At 39.8% G+C, this 26,812-nt stretch overlaps 3 protein-coding genes across 7 annotated transcripts in view; all 3 read right to left on the bottom strand.

The window, feature by feature from the left end:
• Positions 1-9,387: 9,387 nt before the first annotated feature.
• LOC125887904 (butyrophilin-like protein 1) lies at positions 9,388-14,853 on the bottom strand. The gene is made up of 3 exons (XM_049575014.1): positions 14,752-14,853; positions 9,982-10,320; positions 9,388-9,683 (listed from the first exon to the last, which is right to left on the bottom strand). The coding sequence occupies exons 1-3, from the start codon at positions 14,849-14,851 to the stop codon at positions 9,388-9,390; spliced, it is 735 nt and encodes a 244-aa protein (XP_049430971.1). The 5' UTR covers positions 14,852-14,853.
• Positions 14,854-18,296: 3,443 nt separating this feature from the next.
• On the bottom strand, positions 18,297-21,908 carry LOC125887898 (butyrophilin-like protein 1). The gene is made up of 4 exons (XM_049575010.1): positions 21,866-21,908; positions 18,999-19,337; positions 18,435-18,700; positions 18,297-18,308 (listed from the first exon to the last, which is right to left on the bottom strand). The coding sequence occupies exons 1-4, from the start codon at positions 21,906-21,908 to the stop codon at positions 18,297-18,299; spliced, it is 660 nt and encodes a 219-aa protein (XP_049430967.1).
• Positions 21,909-22,899: 991 nt separating this feature from the next.
• Positions 22,900-26,812, bottom strand: part of LOC125896893 (uncharacterized) — a 130,863-nt gene continuing 126,950 nt past the window's right edge. For all 5 annotated transcript variants that reach the window (XM_049589854.1, XM_049589859.1, XM_049589866.1 and 2 more), the window contains 2 exons: positions 25,685-25,804; positions 22,900-25,484 (listed from right to left, as the gene is read on the bottom strand). In XM_049589854.1, the coding sequence (XP_049445811.1) occupies positions 25,396-25,484; positions 25,685-25,804 (209 nt within the window). In that variant the 3' untranslated portion in view covers positions 22,900-25,395. The remainder of the gene's footprint in view (positions 25,485-25,684; positions 25,805-26,812) is intronic.

Here is a 26,812-nt window from a genome sequence, read left to right as displayed (position 1 = left end):
TGACCGGGTCCTCTAAAAGGTCTCATATGACACTGGTTTCCCTACACCAGTGGTTCCCAACTGGTCCAGCCATGGGGTCCAGATTTCTCCTTAGACATTTGTTCAAGGTCCACACAGTTTAATATACTCAGCATCATACATCTACCTGGCCATGTCGTCAAGCTAATTCGCTATCTCTGTTCAGTACCTGTCCATTTTTCACTCACTCTACAGCAGGATAAGGCACTTCAAAATAAAAGCTCTGTGCCAGAAATTCACTGTACTTCAAACTTGACACATTTGTGAGTAACTTGTGGCCCTTTTAGAATGGATGCGTGACCCACTTTTGGACCGCGACACGCCAGTTGCAAACCACTGGTTTAGAGGGTTTTCTGACAACATATATTGCAGATGTTCAGGAGGTTTTTACTGTGAGTTGGATTATCCACAGGTCTCTTCCACCCCAAAACAACTGAACCAGGTCATAAAACCAATAAAAACACAATATAAGGCAATTTCAAGTTAAAAAATGTAATCTTTTTGATGCTCTCGTCGCAGAGGGGCTGCTAACTTCAGTGGCTGACACAAAAACATGAATGGCACTGTCTCAAGCCAGTGATTGGTTTGTCTGTTCTGGGCTAATGTAGAAACATGGCGGTGCAACATGGTGATCTCTGTAGATGAGGACCCGCTCCCTATGTAGATATAAATGGCTCATTCTAAGGTCATGAATACACCGCGATTTTTATTTTCAGGTGATTATAAAAAAAATGAAAACATAATCATTATATTCCATTTCTGCCAATATATGCTCCTAAATCCTACACAAACTTTGATTTGTTGAAGTTTTCCTTCAGTATTTCATCAGCAGCAAGTTTTCCAATCAGTGACATGTTTCATCAATCACATCTCAGGAGAAGAGATGCTTTGTGTGCAGCTCCTTGGAAATACCACACAACCACTAATTGGCACATATCTGCAGTCATGACACAAAATCCAAAGTTATCAGCCAACTGCGGAAACAACAGCTCCAACACTGACAAAGACTTTTACTGTTTGCATTTCCAGAGAAAATATGGTTAATGTCTAACTCAGTTAAAGTCAGGCCATCCCACTTGTTAGCTCATGCACACAGCACCATATTGCACCAATCTGGTTATACGGCCAATCATAATCAGCTGCAGTGTTTATTCAGGTAGCGAGCACACACACGTCTTACCTCCTTCTTACTTTATACTAATAAAAAAAATAAGTCTGAATAGCACTGAGATATCTGACACACCCCCGCACTTGATTCCTGGTAAATATCAGTTCTGCAAACAGCGACGTGTTGCAACACAGAAAGAGAGCTACTTCAGAATTTAGAGGTGAGAGAAGAGGTCCTTCTTGTCATGACAGGATGTTGAAGCCCACCCAACCCTCTCCACTGTGGTAATAATGAAACTGAACCTAAAGTGAAAGTTCCCCTTCACTCAAAAATGTGCGTATTTCCTCTAACATGTCTGACCTTGGCTTCACTGACTTGTGTCTGTGTAAAGTTAGTCATGAGAGGTGTTTTCACGTTCCTCTGCTGAAGGTTGTGATGTCCGTGAATCTGAGATTCAAACGTTCACCATGCAGCTACATTAGGTACAACACTAATACAAAAGCCAGTCTCTGTCTAACGAGTCTGACACACCTGACGCATGGTCGGCCTTCGGTCAGTGTTGGGTCATTGTGAGGGTGTCACTCTAGTCTTTGCAGTCGCGCACCGCCCTAGTCGGCCTGGTCGGCCCTTGTTGGCTGGGCCTTTAGATATACAGTTTAGGTGACTGTACCAAGCAGGGAGGTGAAAACCTAAAACACTGTCAACCATAGTTTTGTACACTAGTTCTAAAATCTGCTGATTAACACCGAGGCCACTAAGTTTCCTCAGAGGCTGTGAGCATCTCTAGAAAATAAAGACAGTATTTCAAGAGATGCTCACCTGGGAGTCCAGAACTGTACCGAGGTATTCATAGTTTTCCACAGTTTCAACATGTTGGCAATGAAGTAACACTGGCTCTGTTTTCAGATGTTAGTTTGTGCAAATGATTCAATCTTTAGTCTTGGCCGCATTAATTTCTAGCTGGCTAATGCAACACCATGTTTGAAGGGCCTTTGTGTGGGTTAGTTAAGCAGCGTCACCTGGTGGGTCTGCTCCCTGACTCGGTCTGTGTACAGGACCAACTAAGTCCATGTTGTCAGCATATATAAACAATCTGAAATGTTTCTCATTGATCATAAATTCATTAGTAAACAGAGAGAATAGCACAGGGGAAAGAACACAGCCTCGTGGGCAGCCTGTGCTCACAGTGAGCACGTCTGACATGCTTCCCCCGACACAGACTCTCTGTGGGTGACAAAGAAAGAAAGTCTCTGACCCAGAGAATTAACTCTGTATTAATGCTGAGATCAGTTAGTCTTTACAGGAGACTAGTGCATACAAGTAGCATAGTGACAGTAAACATGTAGGGCATGAAGATTCTGTGTGTAAACCATACCATTTTTTAGGATTTTTTTGGGGCATTTTAGCCTTTAATGGATAGGACAGACAAGTGTGAAAGGAGGAGACAGAGGGGGAGTGACATGCAGCAAAGGGCCACAGGCTGGAGTCGAACCCAGGCTGCTGCGGCAACAGCCTTGTACATGGGATGCCTGCTGTATCCACTAATCCACCGACGCCTCATCATGCCGACTTTTAAGCCTTTAAAAGTCTTTTATGCCTTTTTTTTTTTTTTGTTGGTATCTGACGCTGCAAGTCACTGCCCAAGCGGTGGATTTCAACAACTTCGGAGTGAGACCGTGCTCGAAAAATAGTTGAAATGGTTTGACTTCACAACTCAGTACGATATAAGTGTTTTTGAACATATATAATGTGTTCAGATGTAAATCACAGATTTTATCCTGACCTTAATATCATAGCTGGTTTAGCTGGAGTACATGTTTAATGCTTTATAAACTTTTGGACAGTTCAATCATATCTGATATATGCATCGCATACTTTGCTTGAAAAGTCTCGATCTGGAAAATAACTGCAGCTGTCACATACATCTAGTCAAGTACAAAGTTAAGTGAAGTAGAAGTAGAAAGTAGCATTAAAAAAAATACAAGAATGTCCATATTGCACTTAGTTTTACCACTGGCCGCCCTTTAACTTTGGATAGAAATTGAAAAACTAAAATTACAGTGTGCTATATAAAATTAAACATCACATGGACAAAGACAAGCATCAGTCATAGGATGATAATCAGTATAAGTAGAGAATGGTACTGTAGTGTCTGTCTGACAAGAACGTACTTACATGTGAAAAACCACATCCTGAGTAGGTTCCTGTTGTAGGTTCCTGTTTGACCCCTAGTATCTGTCTTATGTCTGGTTCTGTGCATTTACATTTCATGTTATAGTAGTTTGTATTTTGGAGTTATACTAGTGCCCACTGTTTAACATCACTGAGTGCCTTTAGCTCACAAACACCTGCAGCTAATTCACTGTTAATGACTGATTAAGCTCAGCTGCCATGTTTGATTAAAGCCACCAGTCACTGCTTGAGAGTGATTTAAGAATATTCTCAGAGCATTCTGAGCAAGAAAGGGACAGAAACTTGTACCTTAGTGAGGAGGTGATGCTGACCCTGTTTCTAGGTGTGACACATACTCACAACAGATGTCAATGGTTGCCATAGACATGCACTTTTATGAGCCTGCAAGGTGTGGACACCCAGTGGAAATTAAATGAACTACATCAGAATATGAGACGAAGTTTTGTCACTGTTTGTGTGATCAGTCTGCTGATGGAAGGTTGAGACAGACCCAAATCATCACTGCTGCACTGTCGTATTTTCCAGTCGCCAAATATCTTAGTGTTGTGATGTCTTTGTTTATTTACTGATGTACATTGTGTAACAACAAACAAAATGACGTAACAACGGTCAGTGGGAAACAAAATCATCAACCCACTGAGGGCAAGATTCAAAATCACACCGAAAATACACGTAAATAATTTAAATCACAGGTTGATCCAACGTGCATGATTTTATCACCTCAACTCATAATGTGACTCAGTAGTGTGCATGGCGGACCTGTCAACTCTGGTGTTCTCTGGTGAATGCCAGTCGGGCTGCACAGTGCTGTGAGCACAGGTCTCACAAAAGGACGTGGGGCCCTCATGCCACCCTCATGGAGTCTGTTTCTGACAGTGTGGTCAGAAACATGCACACCAGTAGCCTGCTGGAGGTCATTCTGTAGGGCTCTGGCAGTGCTCCTCCTGTTCCTCCTCACACAAAGGAGCAGATACCGGTCCTGCTGCTGGGTTGACGCCCTTCTACGGCCCTGTCCAGCTCTCCTGGTGTAACGGCCGGTCTCCTGGTATCTCCTCCATGTTCTTGAGACTGTGCTGGGAGACACAGCAAACCTCCTTGTGCCATCCTGGAGGAGCTGGACAACCTGTGCAACCTGATTGTGCTGCAGGTACGGCCTCATGCTACCAGTAGTGACAAGGACACTAGCAGAAGACCAAACTGGAGAAGAATCAGTCAGGAAGGATAAGGAGAGAGCAACTGTCTGTGGACACCACATGTAAAACCATTCCCTTTTTGGGGGCTGTCTTGCTTTTGCCTCTCCATTGCACCTGTTGTCACTTTGATTTGCACCAAAGCAGCTGAAACTGATTCACTTGTGCTTCCTGAATGGACAGATTGATATCCCTGAAGTTCAACTCAGGTGTTACACTGTGACCATTAAGTGTTCCCTTAAGGATGTAAATACAGGATGTTAACAGTGTAGTGTGTTCAGTGTAACAAAACATCACTTTTAATCCTTGTTTCAGCTGAACAGAAACAAATATATCCAGAGCAGAATAATGTCATTATTTATCTTTTACGGAAGAATCAAATAGTGACATTTCATCATCAATGGAAATTACATCCCCAAAAGTGCAGGATCAGCAACAAACAACAAACAATGCAAGCAAACAATAACCAGCACAGTAAAGTGCACTCTACAAACATTAGCTTGAGATTTTGTGAGATGCTCTTATTCACATTTATGCTGATAGTACCTCATCTCTTATCCAAGAGGCTTCATCAGTTCATGCTTGTCTGACTAGGCTGGAACTAGTCTGACAAACTGGTGTGGAAACCCAGGTATTTAACCTCTGAGGAGGTCTTCACAAGGCCAATGATGTCACTGGTTCGTTAGTGCTCCAATGGTGTGTCAACGACAGTCGTTGAAACTCCTGCTGGTCGTTGGTCATTGCAGTCGTTAGAGTCACATGAGGCCATTTGTGAACGACCATTGTTTTTAGAGGTTAAGCTGTTAAACCTCCTGGGCAAGGATGAAAGGACAGCATTATAGGTGGGGGATAGGTGGTGTCGCAGACCTCCTCCTCTACTGAGAGATGGTTTTTCCAATTTCACATAGATGGCTTCTTTTACAATTCTTTCAAACCAACTATCTTCCCTGTCCAAAATGGGCACATTGCTGTCTTCAAAGGAGTGTGCTTTCTCTTTGAGGTGTAAACAGACAGCTGAGTCTTGCCCTGACGAGTTCGCCCTTCTGTGTTGGGCCATGTGTTTGCTTAGTGGTTGTTTTGTTTCACCAATGTACAAGTCTGGGCATTCCTCACTGTACACCAGGTTGCTCTTCTTGGTGGACGCTGTCCAATGCAGATGTACGTGCCACAGACCCTGGAATGATGTGTTCACTCAATGACTGCCTGACTGACTGATGTTAAAAGCTGGATCTCAAAAAATTTTCTTCAGCTGAACTCAGACAAAAAAGAGACTGTTGTCATCGGGCTGCAGCACATTACAACAAATTCTGCCTGTGGCTGGTCCCCTGTTAGATGATATCAAAGCTGAAATCTGGTTTAACAGTAATTTAAGTTTTGAGCAGCACATCACAACATGTTTTCATCATCTTAGAAACAGTTCAAAAATACGATCCATTTTAACTTTTAAGACACTTAGACAATTTTAAAAGCTTTCATCTGTCACACCTGGATCACTACAACAGTGCATTTTCTAACCTGAATCAAAAATCTATTAATGGACTCCAGACTGTACAAGAATTCAACTGACATGACGATGACATCACTCCAGTTTCAGCCTCTTTACAGCGGCACCCAGTATGTGTTAGATTTTAAGATTTAACTGATTACTTTTAAGGCTCTCATGGTCTCTCTCCCAGTTATATCTCTGACCTCTTTGTGACATACACCCCAGGACGTATGAGGTCCTCGGGCAGAGGTCTTCTGTCTGTTCCAGAGGTCTGGCTGAAAACTAAAGGGGACAGAGCGTTTGCTGTTTGCTGGAACAGTCTGCCCGAGGTAATCAGGTTGGCCGAGTCAGTGATGTCTTTTAAATCTCTTCTTAAAACATACTTTTATCAGAGAGCCTTTCCTGATGTTACCTGAATTTTAAGTTCATTTAAACTGTCTCTTATTTCCTCAGTTTGTATACATTAAAATGTTTTCATCAGTTCTTTTAAAAGTTGTCGTCATGTCTCGTCTGTTTTAATCACTGACATGTAAAACACTGTGTAACTCTTGAAAAGTGCTTTATAAATAAAGATTATATTTATTATTTTCTTAATCACTTTATTGTAATTAGCTATTTATTGTTTTCATATTGTTTTTTTTATTAAAAGCTTTATTGATAGTAAAGTATGCCTTGTTCTTCATTTTCATTCAGGGACATTAAAATGACTGGAGGCCTCGTGGCCATAATCAGCAAAGTGGTGGTGGTAATTTTGGTTTGGGGGGCTCCAGTGTAAGAGGGCCCAAAATGTTCAGTAACAGCCTTTGTCCAACCACTTCTGTAAATTTAAGAAACCACTGAATTGACACTCATGCCCACTTCATGCTGTGATTGGCTGGCTGTGCATCGGTAAGGTTACCAGGGTTTGAATGTCTCTATCTGCTCTGTTTTTCATTTGTTACACAACTGCTTCTGTCAATTTTCATGTGAGCACTAAGAATGTCTGAAAATGTGATATGTTATCCCCATATTTAAATGATATATCATCTGTGATAGTAACCAACCACATGCCCCTGATTTTACATGCATAGTCCAAAAACTCTGCAGTGAATACGACCTGAGTAAAGACTTTGTTTGACTTTTCTTCGTGGGCTGTCGTGTCCCTGATTATTCAGTGGCCGTGTAACTTTGTCCTTGGAGTTGAACCTGCAGGAAAAAACACAAAATGTGTTAAATAAAATCAAAACTTGGAGTTTATGGAGCACTTCCCCATAGTCAGTGTATGATATACAGTAGCTGTCAGTCAGAACGTCCCAAATTTGTAGAAGCAGGCTGGAGTCTGACAAGGAGGCTCAGCAATGTGCTGCTGTGGAGGGTGTTCTTTCGACAGGGAACTGAAGCCATTACATTTCTTTTTTGAAAGCCAGACTCAACTGAGAAGAACAGTGATCTGACATCACTAAACACGGGAGCTACTGGTCTATTGCTGCCTCTGTCAGTTGTATATGTATATATATATATCTATGTGTCATAATGTTTAAAGTGGTTAATTCGAGCTCCAGGTCCGGCACTGTATTCACTTTCAATTTTCAATTAATCAATTTTTTTAAGGCCCAATATCACAAATCACAATTTGCCTCAGAGGCTTTACAGCATACGACACCCCTCTGTCCTTAGGACCCTCGCAGCAGATAAGGGAAAAACTTAAGTAAGGCAAGACTTGCAGAGATCTACCCAAGTGTTGACAACAGATGTGACCACTGCTCATATCTTCTATCTGTCCCAAACTAAAGAGCTCCTGGGCCGACATTTTAGAAACCTTGTCTGAAACTTTAAAAAAGTATTTGCAGCCCTGCACTCTCATAGCACCGTTTGGGGTTCCAGGAGACATTGCCACTCTAACCGCCGGACAAGCTGATCGATGTCAGAATTTTGCTTGAAAGCCTTGCAGGCTCACAAAGGGGTGTGTCTGTGACAACCAATCACATCTGTTAAAAGAATGTGTCATACCTAACGACAGGGTCAACCACACCTCCTCACTGAGGTTAAAGTTTCTGTCTCTTCCTCACTCAAATCTCTCTTAAGCTAGGACTCCTTACTAAAAGTTTTTAGGCTAAGTTAGGAGCTCTCTGAGAGTTTTCATAAGCCCCTTTTACACTGCCAGATTTTCCACGAATGTTGGGCCATTTTGCCGCCAAGCTGCGAGCGTTTAGACACACAGAGCCAGATTGGCGAGGTGATCCGAGGTGCCCAATTTTCCACCTCGTAGAGTTGACATATTGGTGGAACCTTTTTTTGAATGAGGCAGCCTTCCGCCACAGGAGGGGCTGTTGATGACTTGTGGGAGGAGCTGCTGATGACGCTGCATGTGCGACCCACTGGCGGTGGATAAACAGGAGGGCCCTCATTGGCCTCACAAACGAAGAGGCCATTAACCGTCAGATGACGGGGACGGTGAAGGACGGGCCGACTTATGAGAGAATCGCCGAAGCACTGACCAGCCGCGGCTCTTCACTCATGCCCCCCATTGCCCCAAAAAAAGTTGCATTCTGTATAAACAAAAGTAGGCAGGTGATTTTGCTTTCATACTGCCAATGCTGAAAGAAGACTGATTGGGCTTTCCTGCAAATTTGCACAACTCCTGTTTAAAAAGGGCTTTAGAGTGTTTGTGAATGCAGCCTCTGGTATTTTTCCCTCAAACTTGAGAATGTAAAATTCACTCTTCGAGGCTCTGCAGACCGTTTCCATAAGAAATTGCAATGCTTGTTAGTTTATTTTAATATCGTTCAAACCCTCCCTCCTGAACAGGAGAGATGTACTATGTCATTGTACATTATTGTTATTCACTGTTACTCAATAGACCTTCTCCTCTTGTTTTCCTTTCCTTTCTTTTTATTTACTTATTGTTTACCTCCTGTGTCAGCCTGCTTCCCCAAACTGGGAGCGTGCCGTCTGACATCTACTGTAGGTAATAAACTACCATAGCCAAGAACCCCATGCAAACGCACTTCAAAAAAACTGAACCATCCCTTAAAATATGATTTATTTTAATTAAAACCAGAGGTCTCATATATAAATGTAGTCTCTGTGGATTTTGTATGAATGTAAATATCAACAGAATGGTTCATATTTGAGAAGACAAACACAACTGTCAAGACTCTGGACAGAAATGTTGGTACTTAAACTTACCTGTATCAGGTCTTCTGATGTTCTTTAGAGCAAAAGCCACTATAATAACTACAATTACAGCAGCTCCAATAAGCCCTGCAGTGACCCATCCTCCTCTGCTGTTGTCTGAAACACATCACAAAGAGCTGATGTATATATATATGATATGTCATCGACTAAGTATAGAGAACAGTTCAATGTGCTGCTAAAATCTATCAAAACTAAAAGTACAACACATGAGCACCTCAAGGAGGAAACTTACCAGTGATATACACATATATGTCAGCATGAATCTGATGGTTGATTTCCTCCTGTGTGACCACACAGCGATAGTGGTCGGTCCTTGTCACAGTAGTTTGGAGGATGATGTCATAGCTGCCTCCTCTGTCTGTGACCTGTGTCTCCTCAGCAGGAAGGATGTTTCCAGCACTGTCCTTCCACTCTGCTTTAGGTTTTGGAGAAGCACCATGAACCTCACACTGCAGCTGCACTCCATCATCTGTGGTACCAAGTATTCTGATGTTTGGCTTTAGAGACGAAACTGTGAACACAGAATAAACAATAACTTATAAAGAATAATTACAGGATTAGACTTTTTTGTTCGGCCCCTCTCTGCTTGTATATGAACATATTTCAGCGGTGGGAAAAACAGAGAAACTAGAAAACAACATGAACCTTAATTAAACATCTGAGCCTTGTTTGATGACCTCACACTGCAGCAGTGACCTGTCCTCTGTGTTGCAGCTTATGACCTGCAGGTGCCAGACAACACGGTGGGGACGAGGATCCAGTCATTAAATAAGTGACGACCTCTATAACTGTTTCATTAAAGTACTCACCAACAACAAGATCAATGTGGAATATTTGAGGCGTCTGAAGAAGTGGAAAAAAGCAGGTGTAGTCTCCACTGTCAGCCATCTTTGTATTTCTGATGATGATGGAGGCGTTGCCGTGTTTCAGCTCATCTTGGAAATGAAAGACTCGACCTTTGAACTGCTCATCTTGACCTGAACCACCATTGTTGTAATGGAGGCCTTCATCATACATGAACACCCCCATCATACCATCATGTTTCCTCCAGTCAAAGAGTTTCTGCTCGATGTTCTCCTTGGTGCTGAGGGAACAGGGTAACGTAACATCACTCCCTTCTGACACCAACACTGTGATGGCCGCTGGTCCTGGAACATAAAAACATCATATGTTTGCAACATGTGTCACCAGAATTATTTTCCAGACCTGAGAGGTTTGTTTCAGCCTCTGTTTTAAATAATGTGGCGCCCTCTGCTGTCCAAAAACCCACATTTCTCTTTATTGTGTAAAACCTCTGCACAAAGGCTCAGGTTGGTGGTGCTGTAAACACCAGTTTACAGGCAGTTTAGTGGTCTTATTCCTCCTCCTCAGAGACCACACAGTTTGTCTCCCTGTGCTTTGTTTTTGAGTTGTACTAATTCTGCTAATTACCTGTGGCAATGCAGCTTTCCTGTACTGGGAGTAGTGAACTTCATGGAATCAAACAAGTACTTTAACAACATTTTGCAGCAGCATCTTTGCATAGTGATTCAAAATTACTGAAACTACAAAGAGTTCTGGGTCATAAAAGGAAATCTTTTTATTTTTTTATTGTGTCATTGCTTCTCTTCTGTGATTAAACCCCATTTTGACCACAATTAACCTTCAGTGTTGATTACTGTAATTTATCCACAAATGTTCAGAGAAGTTGTTGAATGCTGTTTTAAAGTTACCTGGCTAACTGAGAAATCCTGCTTGGTGCAATAATTCCTCCACCTGGACTCTAGTTTCTGGCTGATGGACACTGTATACAAAACAAAGCTGGCATTCTTTGCTTTTCCCCATGAATAAAGTTGGTATGTTATTGGTTTTGGTTCACATATGACCTGTCATGTACAGTAACCAAGTAGTCTCAGTTGCCTTTTTTAAGTTGCTTTAGTAAACCAAACCACAGTAGATTTCTACTGAGAGTAGCTCTGCTGGAGTCGAACTTCTTCCAGTGTGAATTAATTGGCTGCTTGCAAAGCTATTAAAGTAGCTTCTCCAACACTGAAAGCTGACACAGGAAAGACTTACAGTGCAACACTGAGATCAGCATGTCTCTTGTCAGGGGTTGAAATAAAAAAGACCTTGGATTAAAAATACACTTTGATTTCATGATTTTGGATTTGGGCTGGCGACACAGAGAAATTCAAATATCACAATATCTTTGACCAAATGTCTCGATATCAATACTGTGGCAATATTTTAGGGTGAACTATTGGTGCTTTCACAAAATATTTACACAATGAGATTTTTGATGGATAATCATCCAGTAACGTGGACATAATGACGGAGGGGATGAAGGCAAAAAACAGAACAGCGAGAAAAGACTGGTGAGTTTAGAAAATCACATCACTTTACTGTAATGCAGCCTTAAAACCAGCAAAAGACAGCACTTACTATATGATATCCAACATCTATAAGATGATATTCAGTCTCATATCCTGATATCAATATAATATTGATGTTGCCCAGTCCTATTTTGGATTCAGCAACACAAAGTGTCAGTCATCATGTAGCCATGTATGCTGCATCACTGCTGCCACCGTCCATCCTTGTCTTTGTCATGCAAATGTTCACTCTTAATAAACTTTTATTAATCTATTTAACTTCTCAATTTAATGGATGTTTCACAGAAGAGATTGAAAGAAACAAATTATTAAGCACTTGATGGAAAAACAGGCTAAACACTGGTGATGGTACGGCTGTCACTGGTGGTTTTAGTGTCTTTTTTTAAATGGTAGCTTTGAGTGAAACAGCAAACACAACTTCACAAATACTAAATGGATAAAAGTGAAAGGGCTCATTGACTACATATGAAAACATAGCAGGTGATAGCGTTGACCTGACACCAATAAAAAGGAGAACAAACATCCTCCATCACACCCTCTTAGATAATATTTGAATTAAGATACCACAAAAGGATAACGAGTTAAAGCAACAACCTGAATACACAAGTGCAGAAACACACTGCATGCAGAGTGCATGTTATATTATATTTCATTATATCAGATAATTCAGAATGCTGCTGCTAGGGTCCTGAAAAAACTAGGAAACATGACCACATTACTCCAGCTCTAAAATCCTTACGCCTGTCACTCAGAGAATTGATTTCAAAATCTTGCTGCTCGTATATAAATCACTCTGTGGCTGAGCACACAAATACATCTCTGACATGCTTGAGACATGTGAACCCTCTAGGACCCTGTGGACATCTGGGGCCGGCCGATGGACCGTCCTGAGAGTCAGGACAAAACATGGTGAAGCAGTGTTTTGTCATCATGCAGCACAAACCTGGAATAACCTCCCACATGATGTTAGACAGCCCCGACTCTGAACACTTTAAGTCAAAGCTGAAAACATTCCTTTCTACACTGCCTACTCCACCTTGTGATGACTGCACGTTTATTTTTGAATTCAAATTTAAATCATCTTTTTGTCTTTGCATCTCTTGTCTGCACTTTTGCTATTTTTAATGGTGACTTTTTGTAAAACTGTAAATAATTTAGTGATAAATTTTGCCTTTCATCTTTTTTCTTTTCACTCTTTTCTGTATCCTTTATTAACTTTTATATTTCATTGCTCTGTGAAGCACTTTGAATTGCCCTTGTGTTTGAAATGTGACGTGTTTCACCTTCACAGTTTTTAACCTAACTGAACATTTCTGAAGATTTTGGACTGTCGTGTTTGACCACTGATTAACTGATTGTATTTGATGATTAAAAACACACGTGGCACGTGTAACACACAATAGACACAATAAAGCCTGCAGGCTTATTTCCATTGGGGTCCTCTGGTATTAAACTTCACACACTCACACCACATGATAAAACATGCAAACAATATCATCAGTAGCAGGCAGCAGAGTAGCTATGTCAGCATGCTTGTTTTGTTGGTTACAAGTTAAAATTTGAATATGCTGCATGGTAGGCCAACTTAGTGACAATTTCTTTAAGGCCACTTCTGTGACATACATACAGATTTATGGGTGAATTATTCAACCCTCAGCACAAATCAGGGGGAAGTCCTTTAAATGTTCATCTGTCTGGTAGAATTCAGAGACTTGAAGACTACATTACAAGAATCTGAATAATACTTTCCTAAAAACACAAGTAGTGTTTTCTGTAAGCAAATATGCCAGCGCCACAAAGGAAATTTAAGTTTGCGTCAACACATTTGTCCATTCAGAAATTACAATATCACACACAGTTCACACACAGGCCGAAACTGAAAGTCCAAATGTCAAAGTATATAAAGAATATATTCTGTTGATCAATGATCACACAAGAGTCGACAAATACAGCATACAGTTATCAATATGAGCCAGTTCAACCTTGCAATGATTTGTACTATGTGCCTGTGCCAGTTGATACTTAACGTAGCCTACCGCAAAACTTCAATAAACAGTCTAGTCCCAATTAAACACCCAGTCCCTTTAACTAGCCCAGGATAAAGTGGTGTTGTGTCCGTATGCTGCCCATTATCCTTGAGTGCTGTAACTCTCTCCCTCTCTGATGTGCTGTCTGTCGGAGCTGGATCAAATATATGATTTATGATTAATATATTATCTGAAACCAAATTTGATTGAAAGTGGTTTAAATAAACAATGTGATTGTATGTCCCATCTTTGCTGAGCAGCGGTTTTGTGTAAAATGAATTAAAGGCCTGTCCCAAATATAGGCCTGCTGATTTTAGTGATCTAAGCAAATAATAGCCCGGGCTATTAATTTAAATTTTACAGTAGTTATAGTACGTGCCAAAAAAGGCAAACATGCATATCACATGAATTTTATTCTTTTCTCCAAAGATGATTTCACCACATTTACCAAACTTCTTTTGAGATGCTCTGTTAAAAAACTGTGGAAAAAAAGAAAAAGGCATTCATTTTATTCTCTTGTAGGGTTCTTCCGTGACCATCAACTGTTGACATGCAACACCTACAGTAAGCGCCTCCAGCTTTTAATGCTGCATTCTGTAGTCACAGAAGAACCATTGAAGGATGTCATCCAAACTCATAAATACTCAAACGGTTTCTTTTTAAATGGCACTAGTTCAGATATTTGTGTTATTCTCTTTGGTTGGACCGCTACAGCCATAAAGGTTTTGACCTCTAGTCTTATTCAAGTTATATTTTTCAGAGTAGGAAATGATGAATAATGACCTCCTCCTCTCCTTACATGCCCCTTTCTCTTTGATACATGCCTGCACACATCAACACAGAGGTGCATCTTTTATAGATAGATGCGGAAGAGCTGTGCAAAGTTTCTCACAGGTGCTTTGAATATTCACATTCATAATTATGACAGTAACTTCTATCAGCTGTGACCCGATGTTGTCGTTTTCTTTTAATGCAGTTAATCCAATAGAGATGCGGGTCTCTGGACATTTGTGTTCGGTGTTTTGAAAAAGGTTTTTACAACTGTGTGAAAGCAGTGACAAAGTATTAAAACACATTTGCAAGAGAAGACTTCCGCTGCTGAGACGGTGATGTTTGCCATCAGGTGGATCCAAGTTTAATTCAGCATGTTTCTTAGCAATCGAGAAAAACTGATTCTTACCGTTTTTATCGCAGAGTGATTTTCCAGTCATACACAGAAGGCAGAAACTCAGGAGCTGCAGCTGAAGCTTCATAGCTGCTGAGTTGATCTTTGGAGTCATTATTGTCATAAAAGTCGGATGTGTTTTTAATCGACGTTGCACCGAGTTTAAATTATCTTTCGTTATCATCTCACCTGGCCTCAGGTGTCACACCTTCAGAATAAGAGCGTGTTTTTACTCAGTTAATCATTGTTAGGTCAGATATCATTAGCAGCAGCAGCAGATTAGTTCCAAACTTAATAATTATTGTGTCTTTAAAATGTTTGTTTCTTCTTTTTAACACCTTCTGTGATATCATGACTCTCAGTTTTATTTTTCAGTGCTGCTTCCTGTCCCGTTACTGTGTTTGTGCTCCCTTTGCTAAGAAGGACTTTGTGCATGTAATTAACCTCTGGTTTGTTTGTGTAATAAAACTTTATAAATTTTATAATGTAGGGCCAGCACAAAATGAGGTCAACTGGTAATTAAAACACTGAGAAATAGACACGCACTCAGGGAAATAAAATAAAGCTTATTTTCTTACACTATAAAACATTATACTGTTAAAAGCTCACACAGAAACAGAAGATAAGGGTTTCTCGTCATGCATAAAAAAAACCTTCAAAAAAAATCTACATACAGTAACAAGCCAGAAGTTTAAAATGAGAAAGAGGACATTAGAGACATCAGGAGAATCCATAGAAGATTTTTTATAATTTTGCATTCATCTGCTGTTAACTCCTCCACCCTTAATGATTAATGAACAGTTTGTCAAAAGTAGCTGAGCTCCAGTGTCTACTGTCCGTCTGCACTCAATGTTCATTTGCTTTTTTTTTAAAAGCGTATCTAAATATCAGCTATGACATTATCTGCTTACAAAATCCCCAGATATCTATAAGCTACCGTGGTTTGTGCCTCCAGACGACTTAAAATGCTTTGAGCTGAATCACTGAAACACTGCCTCACTTCTCTCCAGTGAGACTGAAATAAATCAGATATTACGAGATGAGCCGAGACCTGAACATGATCCCCAAAAATCTGTCACTGTTTGAACAGAAGTTAAAACTTGAGATATGTGTCATACAGTACACTTTCAGGAACTCAGTGTATGATGGGAAAATGTGTCTGTAGGTTTCAATGTGCATTTGTGACTCACAATAAAAACATGAAAGTAACAGAGGACTTTTACCATAACAAAACATTTATATCATAAACTGGTGCAGAAAAATTCAGAGTGCAGAAAATTAAGTGTCTGATGCTCAAATTTTTCTTGTGGAGGACCCAAAACCCTCCATTTCATGTGTGTCAAACTAATGTTAAAACAAAGCCTATGCACTTGGGTGTGTGAACCAGGTGTGAATCTCTGCTCTGAGCCACTTAAGTGGGATTTATCTTTGTGCATCAGCTCTATGCAGACCCCACACCGTAGCCTACGCATGTGGAGCATTAATGTGTGAGGTGCATATCGGTAACTAGAAGAACCAGGTGTGGAAGGGAGAAGCTTTGTTTTGAGCAGTTTTTGACCGTGTTGTGGAAGCATGTTGAAGTAGGCCTATTGGCGTGTAAAACTGAATTTCTGAATGGCATAATGTTTACATATGGACAATGCTGTTGCCCTTCTGTGTTATGGTGAGCATGTATATATATTTTACTGAGAATAAATGGGTCACCAAATCCAAAGAGAAAGTGCTCTGGACATTGGTGTGTTGTTAGCCCAGAACACGAGTCCAGAACAAGCTCTACCGTTCACCCCTCAGTGGCTCGTTGACATTTTGTTTTGTCAAAGTCACTTCAGTTTTTATAGTTTTTAGCCTGAGCAGCATTTGTCCTACAGGCTCCCTGCTACTATTTATTATCTACTCCAAAGACTACAGATGACACCGTTGTGATTTGACTGTCTGAGAGTGTTTCATTGATCACCACTCTCTGATCTATATTCACCTTCATCCAGCTGTTTTCACTTTGTGCTGCTGCACATCAACCACAACAGCAGGTGGAGATGCTGACTGCTACTGATCTTCTGCTTCAGGATAGTCTGATTCCAGGACTTCATACAGCTCAATGGTTTGTACAAAGGAACAAAGGTGGAGTTTCAGTCCCGTCTTTTGTTTTAGGATAGTTTGAGTGATTTATCTGATGACAGAAAAAAAAGGAATAACAAAGGATATTATTCTAGAGATCATAGTTCCTGATAACTTAATAACTTAATAATCCAACAAAGGCAATTTAGCTTCCCAACTTGAACTAACAGTGTAAACTAAACATGAAGAGAAAAACTTCACACAAATGAAAGTTATCTGTACAGCAAATGAATTATAAACTACTAAAGCTGCTATGAACACATTTAAACAAAGGGAAACTTACATTTCATATACAAGAGGATCTGCCACAGGTGAGCTGACTGCCTTTAAAGGCTCTGAGGCTCCGCCCATCCAGGGAGCAGAGAGCCAGGTGGAGGAAGATTAGAGGGGGTGGGGATTTTGGAAACACATCAAATATAATCAGTCATTTTTAGAATAAAATCAAATAATCTCAGGTATATTTTAACTCATGCTCTGAGCTCTAAACACAGGAACACTAGTTTTACCAACTGTTTATAAAATCCCCAAACTGAGACTTTTCTTTTTTATAATAGAAGAAGAAGAAGAAGAAGAAGATATACTTCATTAATCCCTGAAGGATTTTCATAAACACACAGGTCAGACGTCATGCACATGCACAAACAGGACCTATACATGCATTAAGGGAGAGATGTCAGAGCAAGGGGGCACCGAGCAGTTGGGGGTTTGGCATCTTTATCAAGGGCACCTCGGCAGTGCCCAGGAGGTGAACTGGCACCTCTCCAGCTACCAATCCATGCTCCATACTTGGTCTGAATGGGGACTTGAGCTGGTGACCCTCCAGTTACCAACCCAAGTCCCTACAGACTGAGCTGCTGCTGCCCTCAAATATCATAATGATAATACACAAATGAGCTAAAAATACAATTTCATGTTCATCATCAGGGTTCAGCCCTGAGATTTACAGTAAGACCTAAAACACCTCTGTATTAACCCTGTAACATTTGTGAATTACTGAATTATTCTTTTCTGTCATACCTTTTACAAAACCACTATATGTGATCATCAAAACATTTAAAGTATCTTCTGCTTCAATGACAAATTGTCCAAAAAGGGAGAATTCAGACTCTACTGATGTGGATGGAAGGGATTCCAAACTCTCTTTGGAGGAACATAATTCACAGATATCGTAATATATTCACAACTTTGTTGTATTTATTTTATTTACTTATTATTAGCACCACAGGCCTCATATATCAATGTAGTCTCAGTGAGGTTTTATGAAACAGAATGGTTCATATCAGAGAAGAAACACAGCTGTAAAGACTGGACAGATATGTTGATATATATCATTTAAAGTTGGCTTTACTTCTACTTTTGATGCACTTTGAAGCTAAACACAAATCTACAACTGCAATAAACTGCAAATGTTGTAACTACAAAAAGAAATCGCTTGCTCCAGTCTCTTATAGTGCTGCCTGAAAAAACATCACAAAAAGCTAATCTAACCCTCAGAATAAAACTGCAAATCATGAACAGCAGATCGATCGTCAGCTAAACACACAGAACAGTTCATTTTGATCATGAAAAGACATGAAACACACATGTACCTCAGCATGAATCTGATGGTTGATGTCCTCCTGTGTGACCACACAGCGATAGCGGTCCGTCTTGGTCACAGTAGCTTGGAGGATGATGTCATAGCTGCCTCCTCTGTCTGTGACCTGTGTCTCCTCAGCAGGAAGGATGTTTCCATCACTGTCCTTCCACTCTGCTTTAGGTTTTGGAGAAGCACCTCCAACAACACACTGCAGCTGCACTCCATCATCTGTGGTACCAAGTATTCTGATGTTTGGCTTTAGAGATGAAACTGTGAACACAGAATAAACAATAACTTACAAAGAATAATTACAGGATTAGACTTTTTTGTTCGGCCCCTCTCTGCTTGTATATGAACATATTTCAGTGGTGGGAAAAACAGAGAAACTAGAAAACAACATGAACCTTAATTAAACATCTGAGCCTTGTTTGATGACCTCACACTGCGGCAGTGACCTGTCCTCTGTGTTGCAGCTTATGACCTGCAGGTGCCAGACAACACGGTGGGGACGAGGATCCAGTCATTAAATAAGTGACGACCTCTATAACTGTTTCATTAAAGTACTCACCAACAACAAGATCAATGTGGAATATTTGAGGCGTCTGAAGAAGTGGAAAAAAGCAGGTGTAGTCTCCACTGTCAGCCGTCTTTGTATTTCTGATGATGATGGAGGCGTTGCCGTGTTTCAGCTCATCTTGGAAATGAAAGACTCGACCTTTGAACTGCTCATCTTGACCTGGACCACCATTGTTGTGATGGAGGCCTTTATCATACATGAACACCCCCATCATACCATCATGTTTCCTCCAGTCAAAGAGTTTCTGCTGGATGTTCTCCTTGGTGCTGAGGGAACAGGGTAATGTGACATCACTCCCTTCTGACACCAACACTGTGATGGCCGCTGGTCCTGGAACATAAAAACATCATTTAAATATATTTGTCACATGTGTCACCAGAATTATTTTCCAGACCTGAGAGGTTTGTTTCAGCCTCTGTTTTAAATAATGTGGCGCCCTCTGCTGTCCAAAAACCCACATTTCTCTTTATTGTGTAACTTTTGTTTTCTATAAAGACTCAGTTTACACACATGTAGAACTGAGACTGTTTGCCTGTAAACTGGTGCTGTAAACACCAGTTTACAGGCAGTTTAGTTAGTGGTCTTATTCCTCCTCTACCAGAGCTAATTGTGGCAGAGACCACACAGTTTGTCTCCCTGTGCTTTGTTTTTGAGTTGTACTAATTCTGCTAATTACCTGTGGCAATGCAGCTTTCCTGTACTGGGAGTAGTGAACTACATGGAATCAGACAAGTAGTTTAACAACATTTTGCAGCAGCTTGCTGGTATTTTAACTACATTCACATTTGCATCGTGATTCAGGTAGTTACAACTCCAGTTCCATAAAAGATGGGACACTGTGTAAAACATGTTAGTAATATTCAGTTTATTACAGTACAAAGATATTTAATGTTCAACTGACCTCATTCTGAATTAAATGCCTACAACACTTCATAAAACAGTTTAGGACAGAAGCAACAAAAGACTGTACAAATTGTTGGATGCTCAAAAACACCTGTTTGGAATATTTTGCAGGTAAACAGCTAATTAGTGACAGATGATAGTATCATGACTGGGTGTGAACGCAGCATCCTCAGAAGTCTCACAAAAAATACTTCTCTTAAACCCAGGGTTTTCTTCAGGTGAATATATGCTGTGCCCCACCTCTGTCAAACAAATAAAATAAATAAATCTACAAAGTTGATATTTACCATTTCCATCACAAAGTGTTTTTCCAGTCAAACACAAAAGCTTCATGGATGTTCATTTGACGTATGGATTCATTATTGTAACAAAAGTCAGAAGTGTTTTTATCGTCACAGTACCAAGTTTCAGTCAACTTTAGTTTTCATCCCAGTCAGAGGCCCGGACGATGAAGCAGGATTGGGATATAGCAGGTTAACTTCAGGGTTAACTCTGGGTTTTCAGTGCTGTGAAGGTGATTCTCTTTTTACCAGGATAAATCACTGTGGCTGTCCAAGATCCTTATCTTGAGATTTAGATAAATACTATGTGACCTCATAGATGAGACGCAGCTGTCTGTCTGTCTGTCTGTCCTGTTTTGTCCTCCTAAACTTGTAGTAACTTAGTGATTCTTACAATTTTCATCACACAGTGTTTTTCTAGTCAAACACAGAAGACAAAAACACAGCAGGTCCAGCTGAAGCTTCATCGCTGATTCTGTGTCTGGAGTTTCTCTTTCAGATGGAGTCACTAAGTTTCGTTTTCAGAGGTCTTTTGGTTAAAGTTGGGGGTCAAACAAGGTCAACTATGAATCTTTCTATTATGACTTTTTGAGCCATGGTGGTTTTATATTTGTGAAACTTTCCTCAAGCTGACAAAAATGATTTTAAAAATCTGTGGCACCATCACGATGTGAAGTCAATGAGCCGAGCTGGAACTCACAGGTGGGGCCAGCGGGAGAAACACTGCTGCACATATTCAGTGGGCCGCATACTGTGGAAGTAAACCTGGCAGCTAGAAACATTTTTGGTGCATGCATCAGGCGGGCAACCATTTTTGGTCCGGTCTAGTTATTATTAAAATATGTATGTGGTCGATGTGGAAACGCAAACGGCCCTACCTAGGATTTGTACGCTCTGGGCTACTGTACAACAACATAGCGGACTCTGTCAAAGAGGACCCGCTCCATCGCTGAGTTCTGAATCACATACTTTTTGGTTTTGCTTTTAGCAGGTACTGCAGCCGCCCTTAAAAAGCACGCACCGTTGCACGCTCACAGTCGGGACACACTACTGCATCCTGACAATGAGCCTTAAACTTTAACTGTCTGTCTTATGCAGAGGTGGGCAGAGTAGCCAAATATTGTACTCAAGTAAGAGTACTGATACTTTAGAACAATATTACCCAAGTAAAAGTAAAAAGTAGTCATCCAAATAATTACTTGAGTAAGAGTAAAAGAGTATTTGGTGAAAAAACTACTCAAGTACTGAGTAACTGTTGAGTAACGTCTGATTTCTTTGTAAAATAAGAACATGAACGTAATCAATCAATCAAAAATAATAATCTGCAAATTCATGTATTTTAAACGATACCCCTTTAACTAAAACAAAAATAAATTAAATCTTTACAAACATAACATAAATCAAGGCACAAGACACACAAATATATTCTTATATATACTGTGCATATATATATATATATATATATATATATATATATATATATGTAATTATGTACTCAGAGGTGGGTAGAGTAGCCAAATATTGTACTCAAGTAAGAGTATTGTTGCTTTAAAACAATATAACTATAAAAAATATAAAAAGTATTTTGCATTAAAACTACTCTGAAAAGTACAACTTATTTAAAAAGTTACTCAAGTAAATGTAACTGAGTAAATGTAACTAGTTACTACCCACCTCTGGTCTTATCTGTTACCTTGGAGATGAAACAAAACGCCATTCACCGAGCTCACCAGAGACAGACGTCAACCCGGAGAGCTCTGCTGTTGTTACGTTGCAAAGTATGTAGTTTATGTGCAAGATGCATAACAAGTAATGCGTAACAGGTAACAGGACATGAGGGTAGATGGAGATGGGAATACAGACAGGACAAACAACAAACAGGCAAAAGATAATCAGGCTTAATAGTATTCTTGCTGTTACTGAAACCAGTTGCATTATATGTTCTATACTGTGGGAGGTTACTGAGGACACTGTGTGCATGTGTTTAGGTGCGTGCATGTCTGCAGCTGATAGCCTGTTGCAGATACCTGTGGCCCCCTGCAGAGCCCACCAGATAGTAGTTTGACTTTTAAGTTGTAACTGCATACATTGTAGAGTCTGTCTTCTTTTCATGACAGTAAAACTACATATGCATATTTCTCTGTCCTTGTTGTTTTCATAGTTATGTCACTTTGTTGTTGGTTATCTTTATGATTATTTTGTCCACTAAAATAATTAATAATTCCTATTATTACTATTCAACTGCACATCAGTCACTTTAATGTGCTGCCGTCTGTGTGCGGCTCAGTCAATGTGACTGATCGTCTGCTGTGCAGAAAATTGTGGGTCAGAATAGCCAGAAAAGTACACTGTCTTACATACTTCAAAATATGACCAGATGCAGTTGAACATCCTGGTGCTCTTGTCATACTGCATCTGACATAATATGTATTGGGACATATCTCCTTGTGGCATATTAAATAGTATGGCAGTATGGGTACTGGAATGCACTCAGTATGTAGATATGAGCAGCTCATTCTGACAAAACACAGTGACTCTGAGATTCAGGTTTTTATACTCTAATTAAACCACAGGTATAAATATTATGTACCATTTCTGCCAATAGATGCCCCTAAATCATCTTAAAATCCAACAAAACATTAAAATCACTTTTGTTTCTTTGATCAAAGTTTGAACACAGAAACATTCAAAACAGTCACAACACACAGTTTGACATTTTTCATGTTTTATTCAAACGCTTGGACAGAAATGAAGCATTAAATGTGATATGAAAATCTGTGCTGCCTGGAAATGAAATCAATCTTAAAAACAAGATGCATAAAATAATCAGAATATAAAAACAACAGAAGAAAATCCACACAGAACAAAGCACAAGAAGCCATCATTTAAAACACACTGTTTCTCCTCTTAAAGCCACACACAGTGGAACTCAGTCACTATATACACATTAAATATCAGACTTTAACACAAACTGTTAATTTAATTGTCACTGAAGAGAATGAGTCATTAATAATCAGTTCTGTCAGTATTAAAGGAAACTTCCTCTCTTCTGTTGTCACCCTGTTAACTCCAGTCTGTCTCTGTGTAACTGACCTCTGTCTCCTTCTTATCACTGAACTAACATGTGGTCCAACTTTTATTTTGTAAGGCCAAAATTAAAACAGATTAAAGTGAACAGTTCATATTAAATACACCAATAAAAAGACACTAAATTAATAACTCCTGTGACAAACCAGCAAGAGAGCATCTGGTGATGGGATCACTCCAGCTATATCGATGATTTGTGTTCGGTGTCATCAGTATTGAAATATGTATTGTTTGCAGATGACACAAACATATTCTGTACAGGGAAGGACATCCAGCAGATTATGAAGGTATTATCATCAGAAATGAATAAAGTAAAACTGTGGTTCGACAGAAACAAGTTATCTTTAAACTTAAATAAAACAAAATGTATGGTCTTTGGAAATTGTAAGAACAAAATAGACATCAAGCTGATAATAGATCACATTGAAATAGAAAGAGTACATGAAAACAAATTCTTAGGTGTGATTTTAGACCATAAGCTCTGCTGGAAACCCCATATAGAGTTTGTCAGGGCTAAGATAGCAAAGAACATTTCAGTAATAAATAAGGTAAAACATATTCTCAATCCCCAATCACTGCACACACTGTACTGTGCAATGATCCTCCCATACCTGCACTACTGTTCAGAGGTTTGGGGCAATACATATAAGACAACAACAAACTCAATCTCTACACTCCAAAAAAAGAGCCCTAAGGGTGATACACAACACAGGGTATCAGGACCATACACACAGATTGTTTCTGGAATCACATATTTTGAAGTTCACTGATTTGGTTACGTTTAAAGTTTTGCGAGTTATGTACAAAGCAAGATACAATCAACTACCTGGTAATGTACAAAATAAATTTATGGAAAAGGAGGGGGGATACAACCTCAGGGGACCACTGAACTTTAAAAGACCTGTAATGCATACAACCCTTAAAATAATGAGTATCTCCTCCTCTGGTGTAACCTTGTGGAATGGGCTAGAGGAAGAACTGAAACAGAGCAAAAACATCATTCAATTCAAAAACAGATTTAACAAACAATTCTCAACAGGTACAGAGATGAAGCAGAAGGGGAAATGATCGAATTAATTACTTTGCTAAATCATGTTACACTGCATACACCAAACTGTAGAATTTGATATTGTCATGTATCACATGAAAGCATCTATATAGATGCATTACCAGTGTTCAAAGCTCAAATCTAAAGTCAGTATGCTGCTTATTTAACTTTAAATATTAACTGGTCAGGGGTATAAACTAGGGGTTTTTTTTTTGGACATATGGACTCAAAAAATTATATATATTAAAAAAAAAAATTGTAGAGTTTTCTAAAAAGGGGTGACATGATAGGATTTGTATTTCCTTTTGCATTTTCTTTTTTTTTTCCTTTTCTCTCTTCATTTATATTTTCAAATGAATGTATTCTATTTGAATGTATTCTATTTTCTTTGTCCAACATCTGAAAAAATAAAAAACTAAACTAAACTAAAACAATACAGTGCAACAACACCTGAAGCGAATGTCGGCCAGGGTTAGCAGTGAGTGTGTGTGCGTGGTTGAGATCAAATGAAGGCAGTTAAAAGATGGCTGTGGTCTGAGTACGGGGGCCAAGAGTAGGAAGGTAGGAAGAAGGGAAGGAGCCACTAGCCCCCACTTTACACCCCTGGCTTTCTTTCTTTTTAAGTTGCGACTGAGTGAGCTCATCACAAGATGATTTCCTATTCTTTTAGATATTTAAATTAGCTCAGAGAGCGGGCGTGCTGTTATCTTGCAGTCTGTGATCTTTATGGGGAGAACTCAATGTGAGGACAGCGTATAAACAACACTAGGTTAAGTTCAGAGACAGATTGTGGTCATGATGTCTCCATGTGAAGGCAGAACGAGCTGAATACACATTCACCCCGACAACATCACTTCCACCCTTCTGCCATCACAACTATCTGTCTAACCACAACCCTGATCCTGACCTTAACCTGAGACTAATTTGAACTGTAATGTGAAAACAAGATCAGCCAAATTGTCCTCACAAACACACAGTCTGATCTAAAACTCAAACTGCTTCTCGCAGAATTTACATTAACACAGTTCACATCCTTCAGCCGCAAACGTTACAACACATGTAGAGACAGTTAGGTTTCTGGATCGGGTGCCTCCTGTGACCGACTGGGTTGACTCTTAAGAGGGACTACTGAACCTTCCTTGTGATCTGCTGGTGAACCTGCAGGAAGGAAAAAATAGTTATATTAAAGAAAATCCAGACTGACTTGATCCTACCCTGAGTGTAAATACCAACAGAATGATTCATGTCTGAGAAGATAAAACAACTGTCAAGACTCTAAACATGAGATACATATAAAGAATCTGTTGTGTTGTCTGCTCATCATCAACATGTGGATACTGTCAATTATTTTAACTTACCTTTCTTACAATTCAGTGGGATGCAACCCATGTATATAAGCACAGCCAGAACAACACCACCAACAATAACAAAAAACAAAAGACCGCCAAGAACTCCAGAAACAGTCCATCCAGTGGACTCTGAAACAGACAAAAACATTAATATTAATTACCATTAACCCTGAGAGTGTAAGTGTACATCATCTCCATCAGACTGGACATCACAGTCTCCACAAAGAGAACAGCTGAAGGTGTGGATGCTCCTGAAATGTAAACTCTAAAGCTGTTAGCAGATAAAAACAGCAGTGGGATGAATGTCAGCAGGAACAGTGATGTCAGCATTGATCTTATGGACAGTTTCCTCCTGCTTGGCTGCACAGCTCACAGGTTGCTTCTGGTTTTGCTCTCAGTAGTGAGGAGGGTGATGTTGGAGCATCGTCCTCTTTCTGACACGTGTTGCTCATCAGGAGGAAGAATGTTTGAATCACTGTCCTGCCTCCTCCACTTCAGCCTGTTTACATCTGACTGCTGCTACACGGCTTCTCTACACCCTGAGCTCAGGCTCACAGGTACAAGTCAGTCATGGACTCTGGATTAACTCTTTGTTTTATCATACTTGTTGTTAGAGCTAATAAAGCTTTGTTCAAAGAAAATATGACACATCCAGCTGAACATGCAGCTGAGCTACGTTTATGTTTCACTGAGCAGGAAAAGTACAATTTACCTGAGTCTTTCCATTTTATCACACTTTATATAGGAACTAGTTACTTTGATCTCACACACAAAACATGTGATCGACTTCAGAAAATAAAGTAATAAAAATAAAACATTTCTTTAACATTGTGGTCTGGTCTTGGATATATTTTGACTCACTGCTGGCTTCTCTGATGAACGTGTCACACTAATGAACACACTCCCTAAATGAACACTATGAGCCTGCAGCAAAGACAGAGTTTGATACAGAATTCAGACAAAGTGATTTATTCTTTTATGAGAACATGAAGGAAGGAGGATCAAACTCAATCTGTGTAAAATCTGTTTATGATTATTTCATTAATGTGACATGAAAAATCTAACTTTTGTGATATTTTGGACATAAAATAGGAAAACTTTTCCTGTTTTGTTTGAGAAGCTGGTAATCAAAGGAAA

Source organism: Epinephelus fuscoguttatus, linkage group LG1 (assembly GCF_011397635.1).
Source record: "Epinephelus fuscoguttatus linkage group LG1, E.fuscoguttatus.final_Chr_v1".
NCBI lineage: Eukaryota > Metazoa > Chordata > Actinopteri > Perciformes > Serranidae > Epinephelus > Epinephelus fuscoguttatus.
The sequence above is the reverse complement of the archived record's forward strand: the minus strand, read 5'-3'. Positions and strand labels throughout refer to the sequence as shown.

Coding starts and splice junctions, on each gene's coding strand:
- LOC125887904 (XM_049575014.1), bottom strand. CDS start 14,851: ATGACTCCAAAGATCAACTCAGCAGCTATGAAGCTTCAGCTGCAGCTC. Junction 10,321..14,751: donor ATCACTCTGCGATAAAAACG/GTAAGAATCAGT, acceptor TTTATGTTCCAG/GACCAGCGGCCATCACAGTG. Junction 9,684..9,981: donor CCACATTGATCTTGTTGTTG/GTGAGTACTTTA, acceptor CTGTGTTCACAG/TTTCGTCTCTAAAGCCAAAC.
- LOC125887898 (XM_049575010.1), bottom strand. CDS start 21,908: ATGGCGTTTTGTTTCATCTCCAAGGTAACAGATAAGACCAGAG. Junction 19,338..21,865: donor GGTAACAGATAAGACCAGAG/GTGGGTAGTAAC, acceptor TTTATGTTCCAG/GACCAGCGGCCATCACAGTG. Junction 18,701..18,998: donor CCACATTGATCTTGTTGTTG/GTGAGTACTTTA, acceptor CTGTGTTCACAG/TTTCATCTCTAAAGCCAAAC.